This window comes from Enhydra lutris, unplaced genomic scaffold (assembly GCF_002288905.1).
Source record: "Enhydra lutris kenyoni isolate GAN:26980312 unplaced genomic scaffold, ASM228890v2 scaffoldscaffold3, whole genome shotgun sequence".
NCBI classification, from domain to species: domain Eukaryota; kingdom Metazoa; phylum Chordata; class Mammalia; order Carnivora; family Mustelidae; genus Enhydra; species Enhydra lutris.
In genome coordinates, this window is record NW_019154087.1 from 24,640,873 (window position 1) to 24,662,423 (window position 21,551).

Here is a 21,551-nt window from a genome sequence, read left to right on the forward strand (position 1 = left end):
TGACATGCGTCATATATGGGTTGAAAACATCAAAATCAATGAAATAAGTCTCATCTTAAATGATATAACCTAGGGCACATAGAAGTTAAATAATTAGCAGCACGTGGGAAAGGCATGTCATCTGTGTTTAAAAAGTCTGGCTGCTGGGCTGAGGAGAAGTGTGAGAAGGGAGAAATATTCAAATATTCCAAACTCTGTACTTCTCCTAACTCCAATCTACATTCAATAATTTTTACCAAAGTAATGTAACTAAAAAATATGATTGGTATCTGGAAAATAAATCCAGTGACCATACATTATATTATGACAAAAAACTAATTCATCAATTTTTCTTTTACATGATTTATTCCATAGGCAAGGCATCATGTCTCTTGCAACTCATCTTTGTATCCTTAGAAGATTCTAGGCCAGGGTCTTGAAAATAATGGATCCTCAATAATTATTTATAAACTGGAATTAATTAATCAATGTATATACTGATTAGTTGGAATTTATGTCCAAATTACATATCCCCACAATGGGGAATTTTCTACAATTATTTTATGTCTTCATATAAAATGTCTGAACCAGTGATGATCTCATTTGGTAATTTATGGGAAACATAATTAAAAGAAGTATATGAAATGAAATACAAGTCCAACTCATCCCTGCTTAAAAATTTAACCATATAGGGGTTGCCTGACTAGATATTTTTAAAAAATTATAGAAAAAGCACAATTGTTAAAAATATAACCAACCCACCAACCAACCCCACTGAGTCTAGTTTTGGTCTCCATATGAATATCTAAATGATCATATAGGCTGCAATGATTACTAAGGCTTCAATTCACTGTTTGGAATTGAACATCAAATTGGCAAGAGCAGAAAAGCTGTGAACTGAGAAGGAAATTGTTATTCCAGTGATGGACGCTCCACTGGTGAGAATTATTCTGTTGGCAGCTGAGACTTCGGGGAATTCTCACTATGAAAACCAGCGGTCCTTTAATCATACATTATAAGAGTATTTGTGATGCTTTGCAGGCAGCCTTTGTTCCCGCGATTTTCCTGCTGCTTTCCTTCCTGAGCACAATAAGTTCAAGATGGCTAATGCTGTTGTCTGGTTATGCCAAGAACTTCCTAAATGCCACTGGGCTTTCATCATGAAGATGGATGGCAAAACCATCAAAAGTGAATATCTCCTTCTAAATGGGGACTCCCACGATCATATTATTTTTGGGAGAGCAGCTCTCCGGCTCCATGGATATTACTTGAACGCAGTAACCACGTTCTTCTGCAGCCCTTGCTCGATCCAGATCCACTAGGCACATGCACTGTTTTCCTGAAATACAGTAAAACCGTACCGTGAGACACCCTGCAAGGAACAGTGCAATTTCCAGTTGTCTAAGGGACTCTACACGGTGACAAAATCTACAAGTATATGGAGCATGTTGTTTGCCCCCAAGTCCTGTTTCGTCTGTCTACCTATTTCTTGATCAGCATGGACAAAAGACAATCACATACAACATTTCACAGATTTGCTTCTGCTGACAATTTAAGAATGTTAACTTTAAAAAAATGTATTTACAAGTAGATCTCAAATACAGACTACAGATCCTATTTCCCAGTTGGTTAAAAATACATTTAAAGACCTTGTGCCTGCATTCTCTAATAAATGTATTACCTGTCATATTGTGAAAAAAATAACATCTATCTTTCATAATATTTAAAGTATCATGCTAACAAAGAGACATCTGAAAGACGTGCTACATTTGAACCCGGAATTTTTGGGACAAGGAAAAATGAGAAATGGAAGATATTTGAGAGAATTCTTAATTGTGCTTTGGTTATTTCAGGTGGATGTGTACACTGAGTGTAATATAATCAATTTTCAGAACTCCTGCATGCCTATAAAATAGTGATACTCAATTTTCCTTGTAATCTTTGGAAAACAAAAGAGAAGACCTGACTGGCAAGCAAAGCAGCTAATTTGTGTTCCTTTGGCAAATACAGATTTCTATGTTAAAGGTAGCTCTAGAAATAAAAATGATTTGGGGTTGAGTATATTCAAAGCTATGGTTCATTTTTATACGTTCAGTTTCTTTAAATTCAGTATACAAACTTCATTCTCCAAAAGGCTACTGACTATGCAGAACTTCATTCCATCTTCCCTAATTAGAATAATGACTAAACAGTATTTTTCAGTAATTTATTTGAATGCCCACAGAAGCTGCTAAAATTGAACAGCCATAGAAGTGAAGGCAGATAACTGAAACAGAGTTCTGTGGAAGGCAGAAGAACACTCACAGAAAGACTGTGAAAGGTGAAATCGGTAGGTAAGAATTGGCAATGAGACATTCAGATTTAAAATGTTTACTTTATACTTTTTCCTTAAAAGTCTCTATGCCCAAAAGAATGAACTGTGTTAGAAAAGATATAAAAAGAGATGTCTCGAATTCCACTTAGGTGAGATCACCGCCCCCCACCCAACCAGCCCCTCCCCGTTCACCTACAGTTGTGCAGCTGACCTTCTTTTTCTCCCTTAAAGTACTGTTCATCTTTTAAGACAACTGTAAAGGCTCCCCCCACCCCAACCCCCTCCTCAGTTTAAAATGAAACATTCTCTGTCAAAATAGACGCCCTGCATTCCTTCAGTACCCACCCTGGGTTTACATTGAAGCTCATTTACCCTTGGCTTCGATCCCAGTCCAATTAATTTCTCCTTTTCTATTACGTAAAAGAATCTCATGTTTTCACATGTTGAAGAAGTATCTTTACAGCTGAAACTCAGTTGTTAGTAAGTCTACTACCTTCTGGGCCCTCGGAAGCTTCCTAAAATGTTCACAGGAAAAAAGTATGACCCATGCAAAGTACAGACATTGACGTTTGATGGGGTCTATGACTTGGAACATGACCTTCCCTCCCCTCATGGCAGTGATCATGCCAAATGTTCCCTCTCCTCTTCAACTCCAGCAACTTCCCTTCTAGCACTCCCTGAACATTCAAATGTGCAGACAACTAGCTCAGAGTGTTGGGAATGGGGAAGGGAGGAGGAAGAGAAAAAGAGCGGGAAAGAGAGAAAGGTTGCATTTAAGAGAGAGAGAGGAAGAGCTTCATATGTTATACTCTGGAGTGTGAGAAAGAGGAGGAAATCACTTCTTTGTTTAGCCTCAGGTCTCAGATGTGACTCTGTGTGTATCTTGCTATGCTGGCTTTGACTTTAGGGTTTGAAGATAACTACTTCTCATACAACACAGTCCCTGGATTCAAGCTAATTAACACATCTGGTGCTCACCCAAAGAAACGGCAATCTGTTTTCCGATATACTCTGGTGGCCTCCAATGTGGGGCTTTTCTAAATAATTTTTAAGATTATTTTTGACTCCACTCAATCTTCACAAGCCCTAATTTTGGAACCTAGCCTTCATATGGGTTCATAGCATGGCTCCATCATCTACCAGGTAAAAGATCCTGGAGAAGCTTTTGTCCCACTCCTAAATAATATTTTCATCAGAATTTACTGAGATAATGGTAAGGGCATTTAGCTCAGCACTTAAATGTGCACTAACTTTTAGCTGCTATTGTCCTTCGAAATGTTATTTCTTTTTCTGAAGCAAAGTCTTGGATAAATGCATTACTTAGACTTAAAATGCTACTGCAGGTCTTCCAATTAAGGTAATATTTACTATTACAGATGTTGAATAAATTGGTCTATGATTAATTATATACAAGTATGCTTTTTTCCAAGAAAAAAATGCTTATACATATTTTAACAAATTAATGTTGGCATGCAAAGTTGATTTTTCCATCTTTATATTTTCTTCTGTGGCTTTTGACAGATCCCTCGGTTTGTTCATAACAGTGAGAAAGAGATTTCACATAATTCTGCTCAACGTACAAATACTGAAGATGAATGTAAAAGTATTAACGTTAACAAAAATGGGATAAAATACTCTTATACCTACAAAGCCCTTTTCAACATGGATTGCCTTTTCTGGGAAAAACAGACTCGAGTGTCTTGTTGATAAATGGACCAGTTTTCCCCATATGCAGCCAGTCCATTCACTCCTAGGCATAGTGTATGTAATCTACTCACCAGCTGCTCCGTGAAAACACATACCTATGAGTCTTCGTTGGGGCGGAAGCTGCACAGCTGTCTGATCCGCAAATCTGCACAGAATCATGTGTTCCTAAAAGAAAAAGCAATAGAACGTGGGTCTATTTTAATCTTCTGTTTCAAAACTGTAAAAATTATTAAAACTACCTCACTTTTCTGGAGTTCTACAGTTTAACTGAATAAAGTACTGCACAAGTAATAGGTCTGAAAGAACCGCATTTTCAGGAAGTGGTACTCAGTAACTTTTCCCCCTTTCAAGGTGAATGTTCTCCTGACCCAGTTCTTAAGAATGGATGCCAGGAAAAGCCTCTGGCCAGCCAGTTTCTTTGAGCAAAAATAAGGTTACAGTGTGTGATTGTCACGTGTTAAATGAAAAGACCAAAAAGTCACTTCTATTTTTCCTTTAATAAAATTTGAATCTCAGGAACGTGGTTCCAAGAAGACAGTCGAAGTGGCTTTTCTTCCTCCTGCCAGGGGAAAAGGAAGTACTGGGGAAGATTATCACTACATGTGGGTTCTGTAGTTGTGGTTCTCTGGGATACCCAGCAGAGTGCTGGCTGCTCGGACACTTTTCTGGCCTCTTCCCTTGTCCCTCTAGCGGAGAGGAAGCTGGCTCACTCACTCTCCTCTCACTCGAAAGAGCTGGAGGAGCATCTACTTCTACTTTAAGGGCAACCATAAGAATAACCTGAGCGAGTGGGAGGAAAATTATTGTTCAGCTTGACCATTTTAGGAAAGACTGCTTTCATGCAAAAAGAACAAGCCTTCATAGGGGCAGAGAGCTGATGAGTCCACACAGGGCTCTGAAATCTGTGAGCAGCCAAAGGTGAGTGCTCGGGCAGAGTGGGGATACTGCAGAACTCCCATGACAGCTGTTCACTCGGAACAGATGCAGGGTCCCTGTGTGTAAATGATCTCACCTGGCAGCTTAGCCAAAGGCTTGAACTCTGATTGCCCATTTGTCCCCTTTAGTCTTTTGTACATTCACTTTGAGGCTTCCATTTTTTAAAATATGTGTGATCTTGGTTCTTTTTTGAAGGGTTACTTCTGTCTCAACTTTTATGCATTAAAACAACAATATTGTAATGCTCACTATAAAATTTAGTGGCCAATGGATAGGACACTAATAAAATGGTTCAAATGGGGACGCCTGGGTGGCTCAGTTGGTTAAGCAGCTGCCTTCGGCTCAGGTCATGATCCCAGCGTCCTGGGATCGAGTCCCACATCGGGCTCCTTGCTCGTCAGGGAGCCTGCTTCTCCCTCTGCCTCTGCCTGCCATTCTGTCTGCCTGTGCTCGCTCTCTCTCCCTCTCTCTCTCTGACAAATAAATAAATAAAATCTTTAAAAAAAAAAATAAATAAAATGGTTCAAATGAGTAACTTGTATTAAGCAGCCATGAACTGGCATCAACAAAAGGGCAAAGGAAGGATTTAGAATTATAGAATTTGAAGAAAAGGCCAGAAAAAGCATGCCCTTTGTCTTCATCGTGTGTGAAAGTCAAGATCTCTTAACGTTGAGGCAATCACCTTTGGTGTCTTCACCATATTTTACTGGAATTATTTGCAGATGTGTTCTCCCCACTAGAAGTTAAATTCTGGAAAGGGAAGGCGCAGAGCAACAAGTCAGTTCAAGGTTTTCTGGCTAAACTGAACTGTGGAGAAAAACACTTCCAACGTAACTCTCAAGATATTTGGGCACTGCCTCCGTTTAGTTCTGCCTGGCAGCCCACCTATCATGGTTCAGTTAAGAAATATCTTGCCACAGTATCCAGGAAGTTCAGACCTCTCTCTGGTGCCTTAATACCTATGACCCTCAAAAGGGTTGATGGCCAAGCAGCTTTTGGGGGTGTGGGAGAAGGTGTAGACAAAGGTGAACTAGGTACCAGTGAGTTTTCTGCTCTCTGGAAGAGCCTGGGTGCCCTGTTGCTACTCTTTAGAAATGTTATACTCTTTAGAAATGTTATATTTCTTTTCTAGCCCGTGAGACTGTGGCACCTGACCTCTTCAGTGACCTAGGTTTTTACCATGCATCCTCTCAGTTTGTTTTTAGCTAGCATCACTCAAAGAGGCATTAAAAACAGGGGCCCAGTTTTTGTTTATTTTCCAACTCATTGTCTACTTTATTGGCAGGGTCTTATAAAAGAAAGGTAAGGTGTTTTGAATCTTAGAAGATAAAGTTCCCTGGCTCCTGATGTTTTCCAAAAATCCTTAGAGTTCCCTAAGACATACAAACTTTAAAATCCAGTAGGCAAAGACCAGGAAGGTCTGGTTCTGGATGAGCATCAGCACTCTTCCTCTGTCGGTTTCTGTGTATGTTCAGAGCAGGGGGAGGAGTAAGGAGAGGGGAAGGGAGGGTGGGAGACAGAGTTGGAGGTACCTGTTTAAGGGTTATAAAGTAGAGGTGAAGAAGATATATGTGCTAAGGTGGTAGAAATGAACATTTTTAGGTCACTGTCCCCCACTACTTAACTGTTGGATGGAGAAAGGAAAAATCTTGAAAGGTGGGGCTGGCATGTAAAATGAGACTATATATTTTTAGTGTGTCTGTGCAAGAAGTGAACTAAGAATCTGATTTGTCAAGTTTTAATGGAATTATTCATATATTTCTGGCAAATATCATTACCATTTTCTAGACTGCATTATGTCATGTTATTGACGAATTAGTTGGTGATATTCGGAAAGCTGGAAACTAGTTTGCTCAGATTGATGCCTCAAAACTATGTAATGTTCTGACTACTGCTGAGAAACAGTTCTTGTGTTTCTTCATGCCTTATGAGTAGAGGCTGCTTTTGTACCAGACCAGGGTTTGGCAAACTCCAGCCTATAAGCCAAATCCAGTCTACGACCTCTTTCTCTATGACTCTGAAGTTAAAAACAGTCTTTACATTTTTAAAGGATTGTACACCACCACCACCAAAAGCAACAAGAATGGCAAGGACAAAGTAGAATAGTGGGGAGGTTTTTAAGTGCCTGACAAAACCTAAAATGTTTACTGTCTGACCTTTTACAGACAAGTGGGCCTGTGTTCTAGAGTATCTTCTCAAAGATGTTTATATAGTGAGGAACTTTGGAAAATACATACTGTCTCGCTCTGGAGCAAAGGGCAGGAATGCTTGCTTAAAGATTAAATCTTAAGACATCTGGGTTTCCTAAGCTCAGTTTCCCTCTCCTGTAATGCAATTCACTGTGCATGTAGCTGTCGTGTGGCCCTTTTTGTGCTGCCCTGTGGGAACTGGGTCTCAGGAAGTCAGGACAAAAATGAAGATAGCCGGGGTGCTCCTGCCAGGTGTCTGACTCAGAAGTCTCCCATCTGCCGGCATCCATGAAATGGTGGGAGGCTAGCATGTGAGCTTACAGGCTAAACTCTCAGACCCTTCACAAATCTTGCCACCTACTTGGACTTGAATCTCGATTTACAAAACAAAACAAAACATAAAAAAACCCACTCCCAATATTACATGTTGATGAGTAATTCCAAGATAACTGTAGATTATATATCCCATTAGAAATTTGGGAGGGGAAAAATACAAAGAAGGAATAAAAAGTATATCAGAAATATGTCTAGAATTTTTTAAGTTTACCTTATATGATAAAGTTTTCTTGAATTGTTCACTGAAATAGAAAAGAAAAAAAGTTATTTTAAACACCAAAGATTAGGAATCCAGATAACAAAGATTAGGAGCAGAAATACTCTATTTCTATGATATTATAGAAATACAGAAGCAACTATAAACAAAAGTAGGTATTTTATCTGAGGAGTATATAACGTTATCTTAAACTAAAAGCTATGCCAGTTTTAAATGTCTCTGTAAAAAGTAAAAAACATACTCTCAATATGCTATTAATTTTGAAAAATTTTTCAAAGATTGTTTACACTATTAGAGATGCACAACCATTTTTTTTCCTCTTCCCCACATGGGTGCACACAGATCCAGGGGTTTTAAAATGTAGGTTTTACTACTATTTAGGTATGGTGAGGCTAACGGATCAGGAGATGTTTGCCATTGAAAAGATAGTTTTTTTCCCAACAATTCCCAAAGGAGAGGGCATGCCATGCCACACAGGGCCACATGGGGAAGCACCAGGGCTGTAGGAGACAGAGGGAGTGGGATACAATGTGGGCAAGAGCCTTTATTAGGGATTCCATAGGAAGAGATGGTAAGGCAGGATGAGCAAGTTTAGGACTGGGTAGTTTGGATAATGTCAGTGGTTTTGGGGATAGGGGCTGTCCCTAGTTGTCTGGCACCTGACACTGGGGTGCTAAAGGCAGAGGGATAATGGCCTGGGAGTGTCTTCCAATGAAAAAAGGAGAAAATGGCAATAAACCTACAGAGATATGAAAAAGTTGACAGACACTAAAGTAAGATTTTAAAATCAACTAAATGAAGCGACAGGCTAAAGAACTCAAATTAACATTCTTAAAAATCTTTATAGTGCTAGACTTACAGATTTCTTCCTGGGTTGTAAAAAATACATTTTATCTGTATAGATTCAGAGCAGAGTGAAATTTCAGCTATTGAATAAACCTTAAGTTATACTTATTTGCTTTTCCAAAGCTCCTTTGGTTTTCTCTCAACTAGTTGCAAATTGTGGTAAAGAACAAAACAATGAAAATAAAAACAAAAAAAATCAAAGACAAAGAAAAAGAAGGCTATTATTTGTACTTTATTACTTTACTCAGAAACCTTTAAATATAAATTCTGATGGAAATTTTCTAAGATTTCTTAAAAGTAATCATGCAAATGGCCAGAAGTCTTTTTAATGATACATAATACAATTTTAAAACTAAAATATTTAATCTATTCTATAATTAAAATGATCAGCATGATTCTCAATAACTGTGGTTCAGAGAGATGTCATAAACACCATGACACTATCCCTCCAATAGGTTAGGTCAAAGGGGTGAGAAGTAAAATGTTTCCCTCTTGGAGGTGGGATAAGAAGGACTGTAGAAATGGCTATCCGACTTGCAGATTCAGCAGCACTCATGGGCAGTATTTAAAAATACTGTACCTGGCAGCAGCTCACATTTTATTGAATGCTTACTCTATGCTGCTTCTAGGTGCTTTATATATACATCATTCAATTCTCACAAAGACCTTGAGTTGGTTCCTATTATAACCTTCATTTTGTAGATGAGAAAATGTAGGCAAAAAGAGCTGAAGTTAATTGCCTGAGGTGACACGACTTAAAAAAGTCAGAGGAGGTCCTAAGCGCTTAACCATAGCACCCACTGACTCTCATAGGTGATGAGAAATGCCGAACCTTTCAGATTTCTAGTCAGCTCACTCTCAGACAGACTTGCTTCTAAAGTTGAGGAGCTGGATGCAGGAGAAAACTCAAGGAGCAGCCGGAGAGGAGAGCTTCCCTTCCTTATATAACTCCTAAATAGTACCTGCCTTTGTGGAAAGAGGAAGTGAGTTCAAACTGAAATCTCACTGCAACTTTGTTACCAAAGGAGTTTCCTGCTTTAGTTCTGTTCCCCACATTGGTGCCTTAGGGCGAACATGACATTTCACCTTTTGGGAAAATGAAACTTTGAGGTGTTCTGAATGAAACCGTAACAGCAAGGGCAGGTGACAAAGGAAGCCCGCGTTTTGATGCAGTGCTCAATCACCATGTCTGTGGCCACTCCGCAAGCATGCAGTGCCACCTGGAAAACAAAACCGGACGTCAGCACTGAGTTCCTGCCTCACCAGCACTGCTGCTTCTGTGTCTTTTCTTTCTTTCTTTCTTTCTTTCTTTTTTTCTTTCTTTCTTTCTTTCTTTCTTTCTTTCTTTCTTTCTTTCTTTCTTTCTTTCTTTCTTTCTTTCTTTCTTAACTCTTTGTGAGGATGTGAGGACTGATTCCCTGGAGGTTTCAAGTTACCAGAACATTATTCCATAATAGTTTAGATAGTTCCTATCTGGACATACCAAAGGGCTAGTCAGCTATTCATATTAATTAAGAAAGCTAAACAAGGCTGAAAGATTACAAATGGAACACTGCAAAGGAAGCATAAGATTCATTCAATGGAAAATCTGACATGATGTTAAATATGGAAAATTCAATATGTATGCATGTCTAAACTGGTGCTCTTGGTGATTATTAATTTAGTTCAGTTGTAGCATTGTGGCAAGAACACAAGATTGAAATCTGAATGTCTAGTTTCAAACTGTAGTAGCCTGAGATCCTGGGCCATGTAAAATTTAACTTCCTTGGGCCTCAGTCTGCTCAACTACAAACTATGGTTAACACTACTGACATATAACAATGATGTTGCAAAAATAAAATAAAAACATATTCGAACACATTCTTTCAAATACTATATGAATATAATCTAAACAACGTTCTAGGAAAACTGATCAAATCATATTTATGGATCCCCTTTTCACATTCATATAACAGGTCTTAACATTGGTGAATTACATAAACTACCCTCAATGGGTTTATTTAAAAAGGAAGGAATAAAATTATGAATTGGAATCTGACTAGGGCTTCAATAATTCATAAAAAAAATCCCTAAAAATGATCTTAAGGTATGTTTTCAAAACAAATTCCTTAAATATACCTATATTGTGTCACAATCTAAAGTAGACAATTATGAAAACTATTAGGCTGAATAAGGCAAAACAGGACCCTATGAAAAAAAATCTGATATGGGGATCTTAAAAAAATATAGTATTTTGACAGAAATATGCTCAGATCTCTGACAACTTCAAGGTAGAGAGGGTCTTTCAGAGTGAAGAGGAGATTTTCTGGAAATTTCTGAATGTGAGTATCATAAGCTAGATTCCCTTCTTAAACTGGAAAACCAAAAGCAATGCTGTATTGGGAAGAGGAAAGCATGATTTCTGCTCTCAATCCTTCTTCTGAATTTCCCCTCCTTTTAGGTTTACGTTGATTTAGAAGTCAACAGTCCCTGTGGTTGTTGTCAATCCTCTTTCACTCTGAAAATTGAGCCTGGGAAGATTGCCATTCGGTGGAGGCAGCCACTACTGGGTAACTGCAAGTAAAGAACTTTGATTTCTCATCTGTCCCTTTTATTTAATCAGCTTTGCAGGGCAAAAATCAGGCTAGTTCTTATTTTCATGAGTAGCTAAAGAAAACCTCACCATTAAAGTTGTAGATGCATATTCCCCTGGAGGGGAAGAAAAGAGAACCAACACTCCCTGAATGCCCTTTACGTGGGGACACTATGTTGGGTGAAGGCATGCAGATCTTTCTATGCCTACAAGGGCCCTGAAAGATTTTTATCTCTGTTTTAGAAGTAAGGAAACTAAGGCTCAGAGAAATTAAGAACATGCCCACAACAAAGCAGATTCTGAGCGGCAGGATCCTGACCCCAGAGCCTGAACCCCTGCATTAATTACATCAGGCTGCTTCCCTGCAAAACCCTTTTAAGGCTCTTAAAAGTTTGGACAATTTACTTTTATAAATATCTCTTCACTTAGGTTCACATTCCCTTTGCTACATGCAAAATAATGAGTTTATTTCCCTCATTTAAACAAAACAACTAAATCTAAAAACTGTTTACCCAATGGATTTTAGTCCTAAAAGGTTTTATTGCTTCATATGCTCCTAATTTCCATTGTTACCAAATGCAGATCACAAAGAACAGGCAAATAACGAAGAGAGATACAGATCAATAGAACAATCTGAATATGAACATTGAGCATAAAACAAAGGTGGCACTTCAAACCACTGGGAAAAAGATGTACTTTTAATTCATTTTTTTTAAGATTTTATTTTTAAGTAATCTCTATACCCAACATGGGGCTCGAACTTACAACCCTGAGATCAAAAGTTGCATGTTCTACCAACTAAGTCAGCTAGGTGCCCCGAAGATGGGCTTTTTAATAAGTGATGTTGAATTAACTTTACAGCCATATGAAAAATAAAATGAGATCTTTTCCTCTCACCATACATAGTATATTAGTATATTTCAAATGGATTAGAGATTTTAAAGCACAAAACAACAACAACAACCATGAATGAATTCCTCTATAACCTAGGGGAGTGGAAATACTTAACTATGTCTGAAATTCTATATACAATAAAGAGTAAGGTTAATAAATTTGACAAAAATGAAAAAAATTAGATGGCAAAGAAACAAAAACCATACATAAAAAGACAAATGACAAAGTGAGAAAAAAATTGGCAACTTAAAGCATTAACAAAAAGTTAATATACCTAATACATATCAAGTTTCTGAAAATAAAGAGAAGTATATAATCTGATAGTAAAATGGACAAAAGTTTTGGAAAATCCAGAAACAAAAATATGTGAATATTGTCTTAAACCAAAGTTGTTGAATATTGTTCAAAATAAGAGAACTATTACATTAAGATACTACTTATCACCTATTAAACTGGCAAAATTCTAAAATTTGATGACAATCTATGGGCCAGGGTATGGGGTAACAGATAATGTCATACATTGCTGGTGGGAATATAAAAATATCACTACCCCATGAAGGAGGAATTTAGCAATATCCAGCAAAATTACATGAGTAATTTGCGAACTCACTTCTAAAAATCTGTTCAAGGGAGACACTGGCCAAAACATAAAAAGATTTATTCATTGAAGCAATATTTGAAATAACAACAAGATGGAAACAAGCCAATTTTCCATTGAAAGAGGACTTGCGGCTTGCTCTGAAGCTCTAAAAAGGAATGAGGAACATTTCTCTACAGGGCCATGGTAGAGATTATTAAGTGAAAAATAATGTTAAAACAGTTCTCAAACTATTTTCAGTAACCATCACTGGTGTCTGTATTTTTGTTTTAAGACTCAAATGTGTATATTGTGAGATAAAGCAAATAAGAAATACGCTGGTGCCATTAGGAAACAGAGCTTTTTTTTTTTTTTTTTAAAGCATAGGAGAAAGAAGAAAGAGATATGAGATAGCTAAGTGAGGCTAAGTTAAAATCCCATAGTTCTCGGGGCACCTGGGTGGCTCAATGGGTTAAAGCCTCTGCCTTCTGCTCAGGTCATGATCCCGGGGTTCGCATTGGGCTCTGTGCTCAGCAGGGAGCCTGCTTCCCTTCCTCTCTCTGCCTACTTATGATCTCTGTCAAATAAATAAATAAAAAATCTTAAAAAAAAAAAAATCCCACAGTCCTGAATTTAAATTGGAAGTGTATTTACCCATGATGATTTAAAAAAAAAAAAAAATTTGCCTTGCTCAGACCACAGTAAATCCTGGAAGACCAAACCAGTGGCAACGACTATCCCCAGTACCTAAGTTGTGGTAATTGAAATAGCATTTTCATTTAAAAACAAATTAGAGCTGCATGAAGGAATAGCCGCTGCCAGGGAGGAGGCAGGAAATGCGTAAGATGAGCTGGAACATCATGTTATATGGAAAGCACGGAGATATGAAATACTACTAAAGTCCTATCAATAGGACTCAGGAGCTAACCTCAAGAGACTCCCACTGAACAAACATCTGAGCATCAGCAAGAATAAGAAGTGCAATACAGTAATAGTAAGCATTTCAAACATTAAACTGATGAGTCCATAATTGTACTGGGGAAAAAAAAAAACTGGTCACTTTCAGTACATAACCAACTCACTTTAAAATCCAGAAAATACAGGGGAAGAATCAAATTTTATTCGGTCTTTCCTAATGTACTGACTGTACCTCTGCATAACGGAACAGTTAATAAAGGAGTAAACAAAGATGGAATGATAAGATAAGAAGAATATCACCCTTGTGCAATCCTTGCTGAAGTAATGGAGCTAAGGTCAATGACCACAAATGCTGCTAAGGTTGCACAAGAGACAGCCAGATGGAAGTGCCTACTGATAGAACACACCACCACCTATGATACAGTCTTACCCCAAAGTAAACCTGATTATGTTTCTACAATCTAGATCTAGGCACCCACTTCTAAGCAATCTCGGGAACAGGGTAATATGTGATACAACACCAGGGGGATCTGACCAGCAAAATCCAAATTTAGGGAAATTCTACAGGAGAAACGACATGGTCATGTAAACAAACTTTAAGGAAAGAAAAGAGACTGGGATGGTATAGGAGGAGGAACGCATCTATGTGCCCATACCTGAAACCTGTCAACATGGCAAAAGGATTTTTTTTCAGATGTAATTAAAGATTAAGAATGTGAAAATACCAAGATTATTCTGGATTTACATGGGTGGGCTCAATCGAATCACATGAAGCCTTCAAAATAGAGAACTTTCTCAGACCGGAAGCAAGAGAAACAAGACCCAAGGAAAAGTCAGAGATTTGAGGCAAGAAAATGACTTGAACCACCATTGTTGGCTTTCATGGGTAGCTCTAGAAGTGGAGAATGAATCCTGGCTGAGCCAGCAAAGGAGCTGAAACCTTAATCCTACAATGTATGGAACTAAATTCTCCCAACAACCTGAATCATCAGGGAAGTGGATCTCCCTCAGAGCCACACCAAAGCAGCAGCTGACTTGGACCTAATGACACCTGGAGCAGAGAAACTAGCTGAGCCCATCTGGATTTCTCATCTATAGAACTGTGAGATAACAAATTGGTGTTATTTTTTTTTTTAAGATTTTATTTATTTATTTGAGAGAGAGACAGTGAGAGAGAGCATGAGCGAGGAGAAGGTCAGAGGGAGAAGCAGACTCCCCATGGAGCTGGGAGCCCGATGTGGGACTCGATCCCGGGATCCTGGGATCATGACCTGAGCCGAAGGCAGTCATCCAACCAACTGAGCCACCCAGGCATCCCAAATTGGTGTTATTTTAAGCTGCTAAATTTGTGGTCATTTTTTTGACAAGAGAAATAGAAAACTAAAGGAGGTGAAAACCTATATATTTTCAGCTTTAAGAGTCATATTAACCATTGCAATTTTTGTGTCTTATTTCAATCCTTATTAAAAGAAATACACTGTAAAAAAATCATGAGACAACTTATGTAGAGAGCTTCTACAGCAACATAAAGGTGATTTTGTTCAGTAATTTGCTATTGTCTTGTATTAATCATTAAAGGCCTATAATGACTCCTTACAGTCCTAGAAATTGCAGAATTTATTCATTCAGTCATCATTCACTCATTCAACAATCACCGGGCATTTTGTCTGGTGGCGACTAGGAATGCAAAGGTCAAAAATATAATCCCTGTTGTATGTTCTGTCATAGTAACAACGGAATCCAAACTACTTAATACATTAATTGACTCAACTTGGGAATCATATATGTTGAAACTACTCATAAAGTTCATAAAATATCATGTCTCTCATGTGTGTGATTTACAGGGGATACAAAGAAGAGGAAAACACTACACATACAACAAGACACAAACAGTACACAAACTTGTCTAACACGAGACAGAATATGTTAAGTGCCACTGAAAAAATACAAACAGAAACATCAAAGGAGGGACAGGGCATATTCAGATGGGGAGAATTCAGGCAGGGATTCCTGGAGTAGGTGGCATTTGAGGAGGGCCTTGTAGAGTAGAAAAGAGTTTAGAAAGCAAAGAAATAACAAGCACGCAGGCAAAAGAACAGATGGCATTTTCATGAAATACAGTGATACTAATATTAGTAATAATATAAAATTTAATATTTATTGAGTAAGGCATTAAGTGCTTTCCATGTATTTGCTCATTTAACACAATAACCCTACAAAATTAAGTATAACTTTTTAGTTTACCTTTTTATTGTGGTAAAAATATATACAAGATTTACCATCTTAACATTTTTTTTAAAGATTTTATTTATTTATTTGACAGACAGAGATCACAAGCAGGCAGAGAGAGGGGGAAGCAGGCTCCCCACTGAGCAGGGAGCGCTCGATCCCAGGACCCTGGGATCATGACCCTAGCCCAAGGCAGAGGCTTTAACCCACTGAGCCACACAGGTGCCCCATATCTTAACAATTTTTAAGTGTACACACTGTTGCAAACTTTTTCATCTTGCAAAACTGAAACTCCAGGGGCGCCTGGGTGGCTCAATTGGTGAAGCAACTGCCTTTGGCTCAGGTCATGATCCTGGAGTCCTGGGATCAAGTCCTGCATCGACATTCCTGCTCGGTAGGGAGTCTTCTTCTCCCTCTGACCCTCTCTCCTCTCATGCTCTCTCTCTCCACCTCTCTTGTAAATAGATAAAGTCTTTAAAAAAAACAAAAAACAAAAAACTGAAACTCCATACCAACTGAACAGCAACTTCCCTTTTCTGCTTCTCCTCAGCTCTTGGTAACCATCATTCTGCTTTCTGTTTCCATGCATAGAACTACCTTAGATACCTCATATAAGAGGAACCTTACAGTATTTGTCTTTTTGTAACTGGCTCATTTCACTTAGCATCCTCAAGTTTCATCCAGGTTGTAGTATTATAAGATTTCCTTTTTTTCAAAGGCTAAATTATATATATATATATACACACACATACACATATGTATGTATATGTATAATATAAATTATAAATTATAAATTATATATATAAAATATATATCACATTTTGTGTGTATATGTGTATATATACATATCACATTTTGTTTATATGTATATGTATACATGTATATACATATGTATATATACATGATATATATATGTATACATGTATATATATATGTATATATACATGATATATATATGTATATATATCACATTTTATTTATCTATTCATCTGTCCATGGACATTTGAGTTGCTTCCACCCCTTGGCTATTGGGAATAGTGCTGCTGTGAACAGGGGTGTGCAAATATCTAAGTGGTTCTACTTTAAGATAAGGAAATTGAAGCCCAGAGAGGGTAAGTAACCTGTTCCAGGTCACACAGCAAATCAAAGACCGTTACTCAGACAGTTTGGGGCCTCCATCTAGATAACTACTCTTTACAAATACATCCCCTCTCTTTTATTCATTTCATTGGTCCTACTATGTTCTGAAATTACAAGAAGATAGGGAACTAGCATGTATTCGGTATCTGCTAGATGTCAAAATCTTTACACTGATTTTTTTATTTAATCAATTATTATCTTAGTTTAATATGTCAAGTAGCTCTTATTACCTCCATTTGCAATAACATGTCCAAAGTCACCCAGCCAGCAAGACCTGGTCTGAGGTCACAAGTGACGAAGCCAAGATTTAAACTCAAACTGCCTGATAACAAACTTGGCTCTAGTTCTCCATGTTCTCAATGCTCCTTTCTGAGATATAGGGAATGAACAAGAAGTCATCGACTGGACTCCAGGCCCAGCTCTCACACTAACTTGCTTTGCTCCTATGTAGATACAGATAGCTTCAACTGCTCCATCTGTAAAATGAGAAGGATGAACTGGATGATCTTTAAATCTGCCCAGCCCAATTAGGCTCTGAACCTTTGCTTCTCAAAGAAGGATTCTTAATCAAATATCTTAGACAGAAGTAGGTGTGGTCCTAACTGTGCACTCATGTTATCTCCCCAATCCCTTTGAAAACTTTTGTGCAATTATAGGACAGATAATTGGCTTTACAGTAATAACAGAGTCCTTTGTTCTGTACACTCTTCCACCCCTAGAACATCTGGCAACCAAAGCCAATGCTTTTCAACTCACTGGTTTTCTCTCCTGAAACCTAGCACTTCTTTGATATAATAAGTGCAGATTGTTATCCCTTGATTTATAAATATTAGACATTAACTACTGATTTTCCATTATGGAAGATGAAGTTTTATTTGATGAAGTGGGTTTTTTTGTTTTTGTTTTTTTTATACTTACATCCTTTTCCCTTTTACCATGCTCTTAACATTACCTCCAACTTTAAGTATTTATGTAATGTCTTTATTATTGTTGCTTTACATATATACTGTTCACTGATGAGCTAAGCGTGTTATACAGTTTTTTTTTTTAAACACTCAAGCCTCTCCCTACTCAAAAGCTTTGTAAAATGCCCTATTATATAACTTTCCACTGTATAAAAACTACTAAGTAATCAATCTCATTTTTCTTTCCTGAAAATCTTTCCTGGGCTTTCTGACCTTTAACTAAACGACTCAATGCTTTCTAGGCCTTCTGCCTAGCTCTGGTCCTGAGATTTCCCTTGCCATCATACTGAGAATTTTCTTCACCTCCTTTTGTGTTAGATTCCACTTATTCCTTTTTCTTATTCCTCTCTTGTGTCAATGAAACACATCTTCTAGGAGTTTCCTGAAGTACATTTCTTGAGATGTTAACATTTTCTTTATTACTTTCACAATTTTTTTAAAAAAATGTTTTATTTCAGGTTCTATTTCTTTTTTTGTTCTATTTTTACAGGTGATGTCATACTTCATTTTTTAGATTTCTACTTGGTTTTTTTTTTCAATTTTGGTTAACATATTTTTAATTTCCAAGAAGTTCCTTCTTGTTTTCTGTTAGTTCATTTTTCGTTCCTCACCCCCATTCCATCTTTTCATTCTGCCCGTGTTTCCTTCATGTAATATCTTCTCTGATCTCTCCATGGATGGGATCCTTTGTTATGTATGCTTTTGGTCTCTATTTTCTGTTTCAGAAGTTTTCCACATTTGATATTCCTTGGCTGTCAGTTCACATTAAAGAGAGAATCACTAAGAAGTTGACTGGAAGTACTGAATGAAAGGCTTGAAGACTGGTGGGCTTCACTAGTGACTGAGTGATCAGGTGGCTAGCTGCCCTTTTTTTTTTTTTTTTTTAAATTACAGCTACAGTATCTATAGTCATTTTCTCTGGGGACAGCTCTGATTCTAAAGACAAACATTTTTTGATCTCTTTGATTGAGAACATAATTCCAACTTCTGAAGTTCTGGAAGTAAGGGCAACTGGGGGGTGAGGGGGAAGAGATCCATCATTCAGTATGCAGATTCTCACTGAGTCCTTGTTTTCAGTATGGCACATCACCCTTGCCCTCCTCTGTGCCCAGTATCCCTGTATCTTGAGCATCTCTGGGCTTAGTTTCTTCATAGAATAACCTTCTAGTTCCTTGCAGGATTCATGGAGTGTACACAAGATGGAGGTAAGTATCTGGGTCTCTAAATATTTTTAAATTTCTTTTATTAACATATAATGTATTATTAGTCCCAGGGGTACAGGTCTGTGAATTGCCATCTAAATATTTTTAAGCAAACATGATTTCAGCTCTTCCTTTTCCCCTTCCCCTGAGGTTTCTGGTGTCCTGAATTCTTGACACTGTCTGGGATTCGATGAGAGCAAAGTGACTTGCTTCCTGACAGTCATTCCTTCTCCTCAGGCATTTAAGTTTCTTTCCTCTTTTTCTACTCAATAGTTTACCATTTTTCTTCAATGTGCTTTCTGCCTTCATATATTATGGTTCAAATTACAGAATCTTGAACATAGTTTCATCAAAGATGGAGTATGATTCTTTTGGTTTTTGTTCTCCTTGTTATTTGGGGATCTGATCTTTCTTGGAGAGAAGGAGGTTGAAATACCTCTATCTGCTGTCTTCACGTGGAAGTCCTCTATTTTGCCTTAATATCTTTTCAAAATTATGTCTGCAGATGACATATTTCCTCAAGTTCCTTTTCTTTTAAAATAAGGATTATATAAATTATTTATCAAAGGTATTACTGAATTACATTGTATAATTGCATATTTATTGTACTGTATACAATTACATTGTATAATTGTATACTAACATACATAACTTGAAATGAGCTTGTAATTAAGCACTCAGCACTGATAAACTACAGTCATATAAAAACTTATTATGGATAAGATAGAAAAAGGTAAATACATAACTCAAATATAAACCGTTTTGAGATTTTGATATATATTGACAATATAGAAAATATTCACCCATACTGTTAAAGCCAATACCTTATCACCTGGTTCAGAAGACTCTGTTACTGTTGGAATTATCCAGCAAAAACATTTGCTGGGCAAGCTGTTTAGCATTGATACAGTTTTTGTTTTTCAATACAGTGTGTTTTTCCTTTCTGTAATATTGTTTGAGTCCATTTGTATTAATATACACTGTAGGTCAGGTCTTAAAAAGCATAATCTTGTAAAGTAAGTTTTCACAATAATGAAGAGTATTTGTCTTGCATTAGACAAAGCATTAATAGACCCCCCCCTTTTAACCCTTAAAAATCCATTTGTGAAGCAGTTTTTTATGTTTCCCTTTAAGGGTTGTTAATCAATACATACTGTCTTAGTTTGAGCAGTTATTAAAAAAAAAAACAAAACAAAAACCATACAGTGGGTGGCTTAAACAGCAAACATTTATTTGTCACAGCTCTGGAGGGTGAGAAGTCCAAGATCAGGGTGCTGGCAGATCTAATGTCTAGTGAGGAACCCCTTCCTGGTTTGCAGAGAGACAGCTAGGAGAGGAAGCACGCTCTCTCTTCTTACAAGGGCACCAATTCCATTTCAGAAGGGCTCCACCTTCATGACCTAATTACCTCCCAAGGGCCCCACCTCCTAATTCTGTGACATTAAGGGTTAGGAAGTTAACATAGGAATTTTTTGAAAGAGGACGCTAACATTCAACCCATAACATATGCGTAATTCGGGACCATATAGCCACATGTATTGAAACTGGGATGTTTCTTCTTCTTGGATGTTTCTTACTTTCCTCAGGACACTAATAGTCATTATAATCAAAATCACAAAATAACAAGGTATTTCCACAATAATCACTTGTTTTGAAAGAAAAAAATATTTTATATGTTCAGAATTCTCTTAGATACCTTGTAATAATCCTTAGGAACCTATTAGCCTTTCTTGGCTAAATAAGCAATCTATTATCTATCTATCTCTATCTATGAAATATTAAACACATATTTATTCTTCTATCTTTATTGCTTACCTTATCATGAATACAAAAGTAACATTTTAAATTTGAGGTATTTTTAAAGTATGGAAAATAATAAAGAAAAAACATTATTACACAGTGAATAGAGATAACTACCTTTAAAAAAATCCATATTAGCATATTTCTCCCACCCTTTTTAAATGCAGAGATCACACTGACAACAGTAAAAGGAGGCCCAATTTACTGAGTACTTCCTGAAGGACACACAACCTCCTAAGTGCTTCACATATGTTGTACCACTATCCTATGAGCCAGGTATTTTATGCCTAATCTACACATGGAAAAACTGAGGATTAGTGACTTAAATAAATTGCCCAAAGTCATACAGCCAGTAATTGGCCAAGCTGAGATTTTGGCGCAAATTTGCCCAATGTTAAAGTCCATACTCTTTACCATTATGTTTATTTTCTTTGTTTACCATCATAACTAATTTTTCATGTCATTAATTAATCACTGCAAATATCATGTAAAGTAAAGTAAAAAATGTAAAATTTCTGTATGATTAGGCTTGTCTCAGGGAAGCCCTGCAGTCAATGAGCAATAATATATTTTTTAAATTTTGGCAAAATTTAAGAGCAAAAATGGAATATCATTTTTAAAGTTAAAATGTCTAGAGACTCTGAATGTTTTTATGAGCACATTAGGCATTTGTACTTCTAAAGATATATATTTCTCAAATAAGTACAATGTAAACCAGAAACTACAAGAT

General features: G+C 37.1%; 1 protein-coding gene across 1 annotated transcript in view; it reads right to left on the reverse strand.

The window, feature by feature from the left end:
- Nucleotides 1–746: 746 nt before the first annotated feature.
- LOC111157119 (glutathione S-transferase C-terminal domain containing) overlaps nt 747–21,551 on the reverse strand; it is a 133,120-nt gene continuing 112,315 nt past the window's right edge. Inside the window, exons 9-12 of the mRNA XM_022518360.1 lie at nt 9,611–9,744; nt 7,673–7,703; nt 4,096–4,165; nt 747–1,318 (exon numbers count right to left, since the gene is read on the reverse strand). Of these exons, the coding sequence (XP_022374068.1) occupies nt 1,182–1,318; nt 4,096–4,165; nt 7,673–7,703; nt 9,611–9,744 (372 nt within the window). The 3' untranslated portion in view covers nt 747–1,181. The remainder of the gene's footprint in view (nt 1,319–4,095; nt 4,166–7,672; nt 7,704–9,610; nt 9,745–21,551) is intronic.